The following is a 12,296-nucleotide window of genomic DNA, read 5'->3' on the forward strand; positions in this document are numbered from 1 at the left end:
TGTACCTTTGGAAAATAAGCATCACCTGAATGTTAGCTGGGAACATTTCTGCAGCTTGCCGGGATCGTAGAAGATGAGGAACTATCTTTAATTTAACACGGGTGCTGACTGACTCTCGTTTCATTTCTGGTTTCAGAACAGATCCCTGTCAGAAATAGAGATGAAATAATGCATCTTTGGACACCAGTAAATTACTTTCTGCTGCAAATCACAACACATCAGCACAAAGAAAAACAATTACTCAAATAGCATAAATATTCCATGAAAGCAGATATCAAAGGAAATGACAGATATAAGAAATACTTTTTTTTTTTAATAAAATAAGACAACTAAGATTAGTTCTTCAGAAATTAAGAAGATAGACAACTCTAAAGGCAAATCTTACCTCCTTGGTTTTCAGTGGTATATCCCCAAGATATACTTTATACATTTTGTTGATGATAGCAGGATTGTTCCAGTCAATTAAACTGAAGGAAAAAAATACATTGAACACCAACATGTTATGATTCTTACCTTTGACTACTTCTTAAAATACAGCATTTTGCATCATATTCATATTATTCCCAAAATTTACACAGAACTCCTCAGTTTGACTTCCAACCACTTTTCCCACATCCCCATCATATATAATGATAAAGAACGTGAACTAATTACACTTCAACAATTTCTGACATGATATAAAGTAATTTGTTAGAAACCTACATGCTCCCTTCTCTCCCACTGAAATAAGACATACAGACCACAGTAATCTATCAATTGAATATTGAATGGTAATCTGTGAACTAGCATATATTTCTCATTAAAGACATTCAACATTACATATTGTCCACACAGTTACTTTTTTCTCTGGGCAAAGAATACCAACTCAAAAGGAAAGATGAGACAAACAGCAAAGGAGAGCCCAGCTTCCTTAATCAGGTTTCATCATTTAATAGAATCATCTCCCCTGTCATGATTGAGATACATGAACAGAAGGTAGCTCAGCTGCAGAAGGTTTCACATTACAAGTCTGACTGTGCTAAGTAGTCCTGCAGAACCCACCTACACATCTCAAAGATGGGCTTGTCTTGCTCCAACCTCCTACATGAGCCTGAAAAACTCTCACCGTCAATGTCTCAGCAAACACTATCAACAGCCATTACTGTGACCTCTTGATGAGTTAAAGACAGAAGCATTTCTTTAGATGATGAAGGATGAACAGCAGGTGAGCAGAAGTTTCAGTAATAATGACAGCAGGGCTTGTTAAACTTTCTAGACTATGATCCATTTCACAATTAGTCTCTTTACTGTCCAAATAAATTAAATGAAAGTATATTTTTCTGGGAATCATTTACTAAAGCTTTATTGACATTTGATAATCCACAGAGTGCAATGTGGAAATCACTGTTATTCTTTACAATTTGGTAAGAAAATGGCTCAAAAGTGATATCAAAAAATCACCAAACACACACAGCTAAAGATATCATCTCTGGAGCTAAGTGACATTTCCAGCTGCAAGACAACAAACCACACCATTCCAAGCCCAGTGGGAATACCTGACAGTTTCACAGGCATACAGGGACTTCAGTCTTCCTCCCCTCGAGCATGGCCTCTTTGGAGGCACTACATTCATTGCAGCTAGCTGTTTCAGCAATACACTATCTTTTCCAATCATCCAGTTCTTACCTTTGCTTGCTCTTTAGTTCAAGATCTGCTGCAGTGGCAACACTGTGTCTTGTATCGCTAGAGGCTACAACCAGGTGTATAACAGCTTCAAGTTCGGGCACTTGCTCAGCTTCAATGAACTTCACTATCCCCAGCTTACACTGTTCAATACCATGGAAAGACAGTGTTACTGACATGAAAGCAGATGTTACAGTAGCAGTAGGAGCTCAGCTGTCCGAAATCATGGCTTCAGCTTGCTTAAGGAGTTTACATGCTCTCCATCTCTTAGCTTGCCTCCTGCCAAAGTTATCTACAGCGAAGTACCAGTATTACCATAATGGGATACTCTGTTGCACCAGTGCTAAAAAGGGATGCTTCAGAAACAGAAGACACTGTTGCAACCTTTGGGAGCAAAACACAAGAGTAGGCTGCAGTCATGGCTGCTTCCTAATAATCTTCCTCTCCACCACTGCAAAAATTTCTTAAGGCATCATGCAAAATCCCTCAAATTCCCTCAGGGCAACTAAAGACCTGGTCAGAATCAGTTATATATGTTCCCTCCGGCTTTCCATTCCTCCCTCCACAACCATCACCATTACCACCCACAGCTCACCGAGGACCAGCCCCTAAATACCTGTTCCAACAGCTCTGGTGTCCATGGACTATCTCCAATTACCCTTTTGGCTGCATAAAAGCTCATCCCTGGAGGTGGCTGAGGGATTCCAGGACCTGCCACACTACTTGATGAAGACCCCTGGGCCGAGGGCACGTTTTGTCGGCTTTGAGATTCATTCAATACAAACCTAAGCAGGCAGGGAAAGACTTATTAGAGCCTTTTCCAACCCACCTTAATAGCTGAATTAGATTCTGGAATTGAGAAAGACACAAAACTTGTCCAACTTGATTATTTTTCTTTAATTAATCCCATGACTCGAACATAAAACAGAATTTGAGCCTCTGCTACCAATTATCCTAACATATTCTGCAACAGCTGTAACAATGTCATTGTAAATGAAAACAAACTTCAGTTAGAAAAGGGAAGGGTCCATTGGCATTTCCAGAAAGAGTTCTTAGCTTACAAACCAGAAAAAATTATCTCTTTTGTATTAGAAGTAAATACTCATGCAGTACTACATTCAAGAAACTCATGCCAAAAGCTCCAAAAATATTTGTATTTCTATTAAAAACACAAACCTAACAAGGGAAACAATGAAGCATATGCTACATAAGTGCCAGGAAACAAATCCTGATATAAAAAATAAATAAATGAGATACTGTCTTGGAAAATGGCAGGGAAGGAAAGCAAAAATTTTACAGAAACTGTTCTTTTCTAAGACATATCTGCCCTGTGCTCACCTCCATGCTTTCATAAAAGCCACCCCACTTCCCCATGTACCCTTGGAAGCTGGCCAGATGGTTTCAAAATTGCAGTGCAGAGATCAACAAGAATTATTTTGCCCCAGACAGCCTCTCATTTTGCATTCAGCACACAGGCAACAAAAAGAGGTAAACAATGTCAACAATAAGGATTCATTCCAAGTCTCATTAGTTAAAACTTTAAACACTTTATTACGAGCTTTAAGCCCTACAGTTAAGCTTTCTGGTTGCTTTACTGCAGCAAACTGGTAAAGCTAATTCACGACTGGGCAATCACAAACCAAGTTCTAGCAAGCATAAATTAGCCATAAACAACTGTGAACAGCCTCACCCCAGGGAGTAAGACTTTAAGAGAGACATTCAGAGTCACAGGCTAGCTCAAGACACTCTCTACACCTTCTGGAAAGAAAATTAAAACCTTAAGCTCCAACTTTCAGTGTCTCTCAGTTTGAGACTCTCAGTCTGAGTATTTTCTCAGAGGTCTCTTCCAAATCAAATGATTCTGTGATTTAAAAACTCATGCCTGGCCAGAATATTAAAGCATGAAAGAGAGTGAAGCCTCACTAGAAAGCCCAACGACTTCATCTATTGAAGCTACAGCCATGGATGAAGCTAAGAGCAATTAACCTGGACCAACTGAAGAGTGTGAATCATGAACACAAGAACAGGCATTTGAAACTATAAGCTGCAAGACTCTGTATATTCAAACCAAAGAGAAGTGGTCCCCTAATTGGGGAGCATGGCCTCCAACAAATCTACATGGAGAAAGACCATGTGTCCACTATTTAAAATTCATTCCTTTAGGTTAATCCATTCAGGTGAGCAAGAGTTATGAGCTCAAAAAAAAATCATACTGGCACCAATCCTATGAGACTTTTATTGCCAGAAAAAGCAGAAATGTGGTCTACCATCAAAATTATTTCTTTTTCCTTTCAAAGCAAAAGCTCCCCTAGCAATACAAAGACACTTAAAAAAAACAGTTAGTGGAAAAAACATTTTGAGAAAGTATTGATTTTAGACACTAGAAGGTTCTTAACAAGCAGTGATCAGTAAATTCAAGGTGTCTGTACATTCTTCTTGCTTTCAAAAACAGTGTTCACACTAAGAAAGCACCATTGCAGTTTGAACATTTTTCACCAGAAGACAGACAAAAGATAAATCTTGTTCAAAGGTTCAACTCTAGAAAGCATAAATTTTTAGAAATTATTCTTATTAATGACCTCAGAGGAATAAGCCTTAAAACTCAACAGCAGAAAGGTGAGCACACATTTTTGTCAGGCTTCTACTTGAAAGGATTGGCTATTTAATAGATAGCTCACATGTCTCAGTTTCACTTTGATCTCAAAAGAGGTAAGGACAGAATTGTGTAACACCTAATTAAGTAGAAAAGACATGTTTTGTAAAATAAAGAAGATGGTGATCCGGTTCTTAAAATTACCAGCTTCTTTTGTATCTTTCCACTGGTTTCATTCAAGCCAGGAAGTAACAGCATACTTTAAATGAGTTTTCAAGGGTGTAGCCTGTACTGTTTCAAATATCAATGCTAGAGAGAAGACTGGTATCAACTCACCCATAAGGCATAAGAAGAACATCCAACATAAAGTCCAAAAGCAGCTGTACAGTCTTTGGTTTTTCAGCAAGATTAAACGGAGAAGCTGCTGCTTTCAATGGTTCAGCAGGGTATTTCATGTGAAAAAGGGTTGGTATTAGAAGATGCATTAGGCTGAAAAACAATTACATTTACTGCAACCATTTAAAAAAACCACACCTGTTTGTTTATAACATACAATAGAGAAACCTTTTACAACAAACCTGGCCCTTAACAGCAAAAAAAGAAAATATTAACAAAAGTTAAAACATATTCACAATCCAGTGGCCTCTATTTACGAACTGATATACTTAAAAATGGAAAGCAGAAGAAAAATTAGGATTTGTCCTTAAAATGGAACATATATACGTCCATATGCATGCGGACATTTGGAGAGATAAAGTCACTGCCTTTCCAGAGTTTTGACAGTTTCATAATTATGCCACAGAATACAGTCTAGGTCTGTCTCATTCTTAAGAAACACTGGCAAATACACTGGTTGTATACAAGTACAGCCAGATTTTCCAAAGCTTTCTTCACTCATCTACCTGTCTTTCCAACAGAGAAAAATCACACTCTAAGTATTTTCACACTAATCTCATAAATGGAAGCAAGATTTTACTGCAAGACTTTTCAGTAATATCATTTAAAAATATTTTTACACCATCACAGTATGTGAAGTGAAGGAAAATATGATTTTAATGACATTTTCCAATGCCAGCACAGTGGAAACTCATGTCAGTACAGATAAGAACCAGGTCCATCAGTAACAGTTTACTAGAGGCTCCTCGTATACAGGAGTTCCCTACAGTCTTTTTTTCACATATTACAAGTTTGCTAAAATTCCCACTTACTTGAAACACTATCTCTCAATTTAGAGTGGCACTCTGAGACATCTAGCACTGCTCCTGCAGCTGGTCACAGCATATCTACCAAATGTCTGGCCTTAGGCTGGAAACCAGAATTCGATGAAGATGCATGGGGGATATGGACAGGCATTTCACTTCCATCATAACAGAGACCTCTTATCATATAGGGAGTCTGCTGCTGCAGATTCTGTATATTATTACAGCATTAGACTATCATTTTTTGTACCACCCAAACGACCGAATTACTGATCCAAATTGTACATGCCAAGAACATCCTAAGTAATGAAAACAGCACTAAGGAAAAAAATCCTTTACAAACTGATACAAATTATTTTACAAAAAACAACATCAACAAAATTTGCTTCAAGAGTAGATAGTTATACCTGTCTTGTTGTGGTTGAGGTTTCCCTTCCATTGCAGTGAGAAGGGTTGGAGCCAATTCACATTGTTTTTCCACAGGCAGACGGGGGTATCCCATCTTAACATAAATTATGGTAAAATTCTAAAGGGGTAGAAAAAGCACATAGTATTGCAGCAACTGAAAAGAAGTATGTGTTCCTTAGCCTTTTCTTTTATGTTCTTTACATAATTGGGTATTGGAAACTACATACCTTTTGTAAGATCAATTTCTTAAGTCTAAGACTTATCAGACTGTCAACCATTAAAGTGGAGACTCAGCAAGGACTACTCAGAGCAGGTCTTGCTGGGCCTCTGCTTTAAAAGGTGGGAAAAAACAATGAAAAAACCTCTCTCTGGTTTGTCTTTTTCACTGCAATTTCACCAAAAGCAGCTGCAACTAAGCAACACCTTAAAAGAAGACAAACATAATGATCTCTCTTAACCTATTTCTGAAATAAAATGAAAACAATATTGAATAAATACGAAATCAGCAGCATAGGCAAATTTCTCTTGAAAACATGTTTCTAAATCAGCTTATTTAAATGCTGCAAATGCAGTTAAGAGTCCAGTGACAAGACAGCACAGCAGAGCAATACTGAATACTGGATTATCTAACTGTTATGCTGTTCATCTAAATCCAGCCACGAACTGCAGAAGTAAGAGCTCTGTTCCATGACCTGGTTGAAAAAAGTACCAAAGAGGAGTGCTGTAGTGCACTACACTACTTTGTAGACTACACTTGAGTTAAAATGCTATGAAGCCTTGTGATGTAAAGCAATCTGCATTGCTGAGATACACAAATGAAAAGATGTTTTGGACAAGTCCAGCCATATGAACCGTTTGTCAAGTATGTCTTCAAACAAGATGGTTAATTTTGCTCTACAAAACGTATGCATTCCAGAAGTCTTGGTCATTTCTAAGACGTTTCCAGATAAAAGAATTCCAGATAATGCCACTTGCTTAAGACAACCTAAGATTTTTTTTAATGTATAGCACTGCTGTTTAAAGTCTAAATATTTCTCCATACATTTCTAGGATGTTATATTTTTAATTTATGCTACATACAGGACTGAATGGTAAAACAAGAAGTAAAAAGTTTCCCTATGATTCAATCACTTTTGTTTCATGATGATAATTTGCAACAGACCTATCAAAACTGAAAGGCAAACTGCTTCATAGTTTCATAAGTTTCAGCAAAACATTTTAAAACTGTTTTCACTTTTTCAATTAGATTGAACAAAATAATCTATGAAAGTTTCACCATTTATAACATTTTCTTCAACTTGCTCAGACAAGGTTCTACCCTAAAACCACATAAAAACACAGGTCCTTAAGAGAGGTGTTTTAAGTAAAACTCTGATCCTGCTGCTTCAGGATAAGGATTGATAGCTGCTTGCAAAATTGGCAGCTTAACAGTTAACAGATCCTTTACAATACAAGCAATGACAATTCATGCAATCATGAAATATCAAGAGTAACTGTCAATAATCTGAACAGCAAAATGCTTTAGGAAACTAAGTTTCACCCACACCAGAGTATAAAACTGACTATAAAAAAAACCCCTTAAAACAGCAACCTCATAACAATTACATACTTGCTAGGAAAATTGACAGAGCTAAATACAGAAGCTTTAAAGAATATTCTGCTTGCGAAAGTAAAGCAGCAAACAGTCTTGGAAAAACAGACACTTACAGTGACAAATGACACTGCAGAAGGATCTTGATATTGAACTAGCAATGTCTCTACTGGAAGCTGAATTTTTGGTCGACTTTTGATGCGCTTATTCAGATGAACCAGCAGCTCCATGACCTGACAAGAAGATTAAAAAAAACAAAAAAAACTTGAAAGAACCACCATTAATATTGCTACTTCGGGGTCCATTAGGCAGGCTTAGTATAAGCAAATTAGGCCTGATCTAACTGATTATTTAATCTGTAAGAAAACAGCAGCCATCATTTACAGTATTATCTTGAAACCACGTCACTGTTAAGACAAATACAGTAGTCCCAAACCACACCACAATCAGTAACATCCATCAACAGAAAGATATAAAAGAAAGGATTACTGAAGATGACCAGTTCTCTCCACAATTTGGTGACTATCTGTCAAAACTGGCTCTGGTTTGGAAATCTACAGAATAATTCCAATTCACAAAACAGAAAAAAAATATATCCCCACCCATAATAAAGTTACCAAATAAGTGTATTAGAACTGTTTGGAGCAGAACGCTACAGAACTGGAAGTCTTCAAACAAGAGGAGAAGTCAGCAGAAATGCTGTGAATGTCAGGCAGAAGCAATGTGCAATCCTGCCTGGGCAGGCAGAGCCTCAGCAGCAATGCCAATGGGAACAGGCAGGTGGTCAAGGGGAATGACCCTGGGCTCTGACAGACAGCAAGCAAAACTGGGGCCAGAGTGTGTTGAAACAAGAGAGGTGCATGATGAAGACTATCAAGCAGTGAAGTTGGGGCCCAGAGGGTTGGTACAGTCCTTATCCTCAGAGGTTTTTCAAGACCCATCTCAATAAAACCTTCACCTTCATCCTGAACTGAACTTGTAATGGACCGCTTTAAGTAGGAGATTGGTCTGGAGACCTCCTAAAGTCCCCTCCAAGCTGAATTATCACATGATTCTACAATCCCATTAGGCAGTTTCTTAGCCTCACCAAGGTGCCATTTGTAAATCTCCTGAAGGAGGTATCATAACTGAATGAAGGAAATGGAAAACTACAATTTCTACTCTGGAACGATTATCCATTCTGAGAAATCACATTGAACTTCTGCATCTTGCTTGCAAACTTCATCAGATTGTCAAAAAAGGTGGTGCAAAAAAACGGAAGTGACATTAGATGAACTCAGTTCAGTTCCAGCAAAACCAGTCAGAGCCACTCCTAGATTCATGTTGACTTCAAGCAATTCAAACCAAGAAGCCAAGGTGTCCTGTGTTTTCAAGGGATCATTACCTTGGTTATAGTACACTGAAAAAGCAGCTAAATTGCTGTCACTGAAGTCCATAATAGAAACTGCAAAACTTTAAGTACACTGAGCTGCATAAGAGCAGCCTCTTAGACACCATCTTTACATCTGCTCCATGACTAGATCTCAAAAAAAATAATATCCAGGTATAATCCAGAGAAACTGCACAGCTGACTGCAAGCATGTCATCAAAACCAGAGATAAACTAACAAATTAAGTAACACTGATAGCTACCAAGTTTTGCTGCTGTATATTGCAACAGTTACAATTTCATAGTATTTTAGAGAGAAAAAACCCATCTGCACAGATCTCTTTGAGAAAGGGTAGGAGGTACTAAGACAGAACTCAAGAAACATGTTAAAATTACCCATGGTGGCTGGTAAAAAAAAGACATGGCTGGAACTGGCGTTACGTGAGAGGGTTTAGCTCATGTCCTGTTTCTCTAATCATTAATGTCAAACAAGTGAGCTAAGGATCTCATCAGTAGTACTCTTCAGATCTGATTCAAGCAAATGTCTGCAACTTCTAACTTCTTTTGTTTTTGCTGTCCTCACATGGGATACATTTAAAGTGACAACGGTATCCAGTTTGGCACAAATGCTGCCAGTGCAAAACCACTTCTTGGACCTCATCTGAAGAAGCAGAGCAAATTTATCCCGGATTAGTTCTTTGTGTGACACCACTAGGATAATTGATTTCGTAGAAGGCATTCTAGAATAAAATTTAACTCATTTGTCAAACTGTGGTCTGAAAAGTGATTAGTTCTTCAGCCTAAATGGATTAAGAAGGTATAGGCATTACAAGCTTATCCCCAGAGTTAGACTATAACCTAGATCTGAAAATGTATGAGGGCAATGAGTTCAAATTAATCATTGCAACAGTGACCTATCAGTCATAAAATTAAGGGCTGCAATAAAACCAACGAAGGAATACATTAAGGCAACAGGAAGAAAAATGGAATTTCATTTCCCCTTTTTATTCTAGCAGTACAAGCTTGTGGACAATGTCAGTCTGGGGAGTCAAAGTAAAATTAGAACATTGCTAACCCTTCTGGTGTACTTGTGAACTAAACCATGCCTCTAAAGTTGGGTGAAAGAAGTCCTTGAACTGCAATGCTCTACACTTAACAGAATACTCACAACACACCAATGTTCTTATTTTCTCATATCTCTACTATCAAAAGCTACACTGCCAATTCAATTAAAATTATGTAAGTTTTTAAACCATGGTTATCTATATTGGCACACATTTTTATTGCTGTTAGTGGTGAGTTTATGGGTTTTTAACTACAACAATCACTGTAGGAGAGAGACATGACATGGGGTCAGTTTTGTCACTGGGAACAGGAGTCACTGGCATAATAAAGAGTTTGCCATTCTCTTTCTATTCTATTTCATTTATTAGCTTTATTAGATAAGCTTTCCAATCACCTGAGTGCTCATGTCAAAAAATACATGTTTTCATTTTGCTTACATTGCTTAACATGATTCAAGCTGGTGTTGAACAACCAGCACCAGGCATTGCTAATTTTGCCTAGTTATCCAGCAGGTAAAATTAGCAATGGAAAGTTAGGTATTTGAAAAGGCAGCAGAATTCTTAGCATGTTCTCCCACTACATTAAACAACATATAAGAGCAAAAAGATTGACAAGCCAAGTTCCAATGTAAGTAATGGAAAAGAGGAACATGCACATGGAAGAAATTTACTTGCAAGTTATACACTACGTAGTAAATGTTCACTGATATCAATTAGAATAAAACACTGGTAGTCTTCCCCTCACCTCTGTCTCACTGATAAATTATTTTGCTATGTGAAAAATATAAAATTTTTAAAATTCAACACATACAGAGCCTTCTTGCTACATTTTGAATTTATTATGAAAACAGAATACGGAAAAAGCCAAATGCCTTCATTGATACGGCAAGGGAAGAATTCAGGTTAATCTACATGACTGTAATGAATTTGACAAATATCAAGAACTACATGGAAGTGCTGTAATTGCTTGTATTATTATCTGGTGTGGATGAAAATCAATAGTTTAAACACCTAAAGGAAGAAGAAATACATTTTATTTCATTATTCACTCTAATGCAAAAACTATTAACTACACTACTACAATACATCTTTAAGTAGGCTGTGTGATTTCAAGAGGCCTCTTAAAATTTAATTTTCGAAAGACTAGTCCTCCCCCTCTCCTGAATCTTCCAACACTCCGAAATAACTGACAACACATTCCAGTTTAGAGAAAAAAATTATACAAAAATACTCTAAGAAATTTCACCAGCTGGTTAAATGCCTTTCTTCACAACTTCAAGCACACATGATAATCAGGTATTCAGAAGAACAACCCATCTGGGTCAGAGTATCCGTCCTTCAGCATAGTGGAATGGCATGACATCCACAAACCCACTTTCGTGTAATCACTCTTAGGGTCACGTTTTGAGCAGAACTTGAGAAAAATCTATGCTACAGTTACTTGCAGGTTCTGAAATCGAGTTGTAAATGCAGTGACAGTGCATTGAATGATCACTTCCCTGTTTCTACATGACAGGGAGTTATGAAAAGTTTCTTTTCCACCACTAACCCCTAACACTTCATCTGCACTCTGCTCCAAAATATTCCAGTGCGCTCTTATTACCAGACCTAAAACCTAATGCAGAAAACTGAATTCACCAGTTACATATTAAATTCCACCTCTAAAACTGCCTGGTCCTTGCTCCTTATGCCCGGTTACAGGCAAAAACCAAACAGTTTTGGTCATTCAGGTACATATTAAGGTACCTGAATAAATTCTATGATAAAGCTGCCTTCTGTACCAGGAACTGAATTTTTTCAGGTAGGTATCACAGTCCATCTTCAAAATTACTTGGTTCTTGCTCTTATTTCAGTTATCAGCCAAGTGAATGACATCAATAAGCATGGCTTCATGGTATTTTGCGCAGAGCAGCAAGCTGCCTTCACATGTGCCCTAAGTCAGGTGGAAGAACAACAGCCCTGGAAGCCTAGGCAACAGTCCCTACGGCAGCAAGCCTTGGTCCCAGGCTAACTCAGAGCTAGCTGGCCTCAAGTGGAAACAAATACAGCCTCCACACATCTGCAAAGCCCGTGCTGACACAGGCACTGAGTGCTTTGTTTAAGCTGTAACAGGTGTAATGAACCAATTCTCTATTACAGTAATGATAATTTTTCATCAGAGTAATTTTCTCAACAGAGAATATCCAAGCATAGCAAATCATGATACATCATGGGCATTTCCTTCTCCCTGATCAAGACAATGTACCTTTACAGTAAATTGAACCCTTACCTTTTTGCGAACTCCTTCCTGTGTGCTGGACAGCTTGAGGAGAACAGGGGGTAGGAATTTGGAAATAATGTTCTGTAACTGCTCATCTGTTTCTGCATGGCCAAGACGCAAGAACACACGCTCCAGCTGATCTGCAATTAAT

The 12,296-nt window shown here is 37.9% G+C and overlaps 1 protein-coding gene across 3 annotated transcripts in view; it reads right to left on the bottom strand.

The window, feature by feature from the left end:
• Positions 1-12,296, bottom strand: part of ECPAS (Ecm29 proteasome adaptor and scaffold) — a 60,280-nt gene that overhangs the window by 40,526 nt on the left and 7,458 nt on the right. For 2 of the 3 annotated variants that reach the window (XM_014889233.2, XM_014889232.2), the window contains exons 2-9: positions 12,155-12,285; positions 7,570-7,686; positions 5,862-5,980; positions 4,592-4,744; positions 2,279-2,447; positions 1,666-1,805; positions 386-467; positions 26-145 (exon numbers count right to left, since the gene is read on the bottom strand). In XM_014889233.2, coding sequence (XP_014744719.1) covers positions 26-145; positions 386-467; positions 1,666-1,805; positions 2,279-2,447; positions 4,592-4,744; positions 5,862-5,980; positions 7,570-7,686; positions 12,155-12,285 — 1,031 coding nt within the window. Of the gene's footprint in view, positions 1-25; positions 146-385; positions 468-1,665; positions 1,806-2,278; positions 2,448-4,591; positions 4,745-5,861; positions 5,981-7,569; positions 7,689-12,154; positions 12,286-12,296 lie in introns of those variants that run through there. The other variant, XM_088156657.1, reaches the window with a different exon arrangement.

Source organism: Sturnus vulgaris, chromosome Z (assembly GCF_052056855.1).
Source record: "Sturnus vulgaris isolate bStuVul1 chromosome Z, bStuVul1.hap1, whole genome shotgun sequence".
Taxonomy (NCBI): domain Eukaryota; kingdom Metazoa; phylum Chordata; class Aves; order Passeriformes; family Sturnidae; genus Sturnus; species Sturnus vulgaris.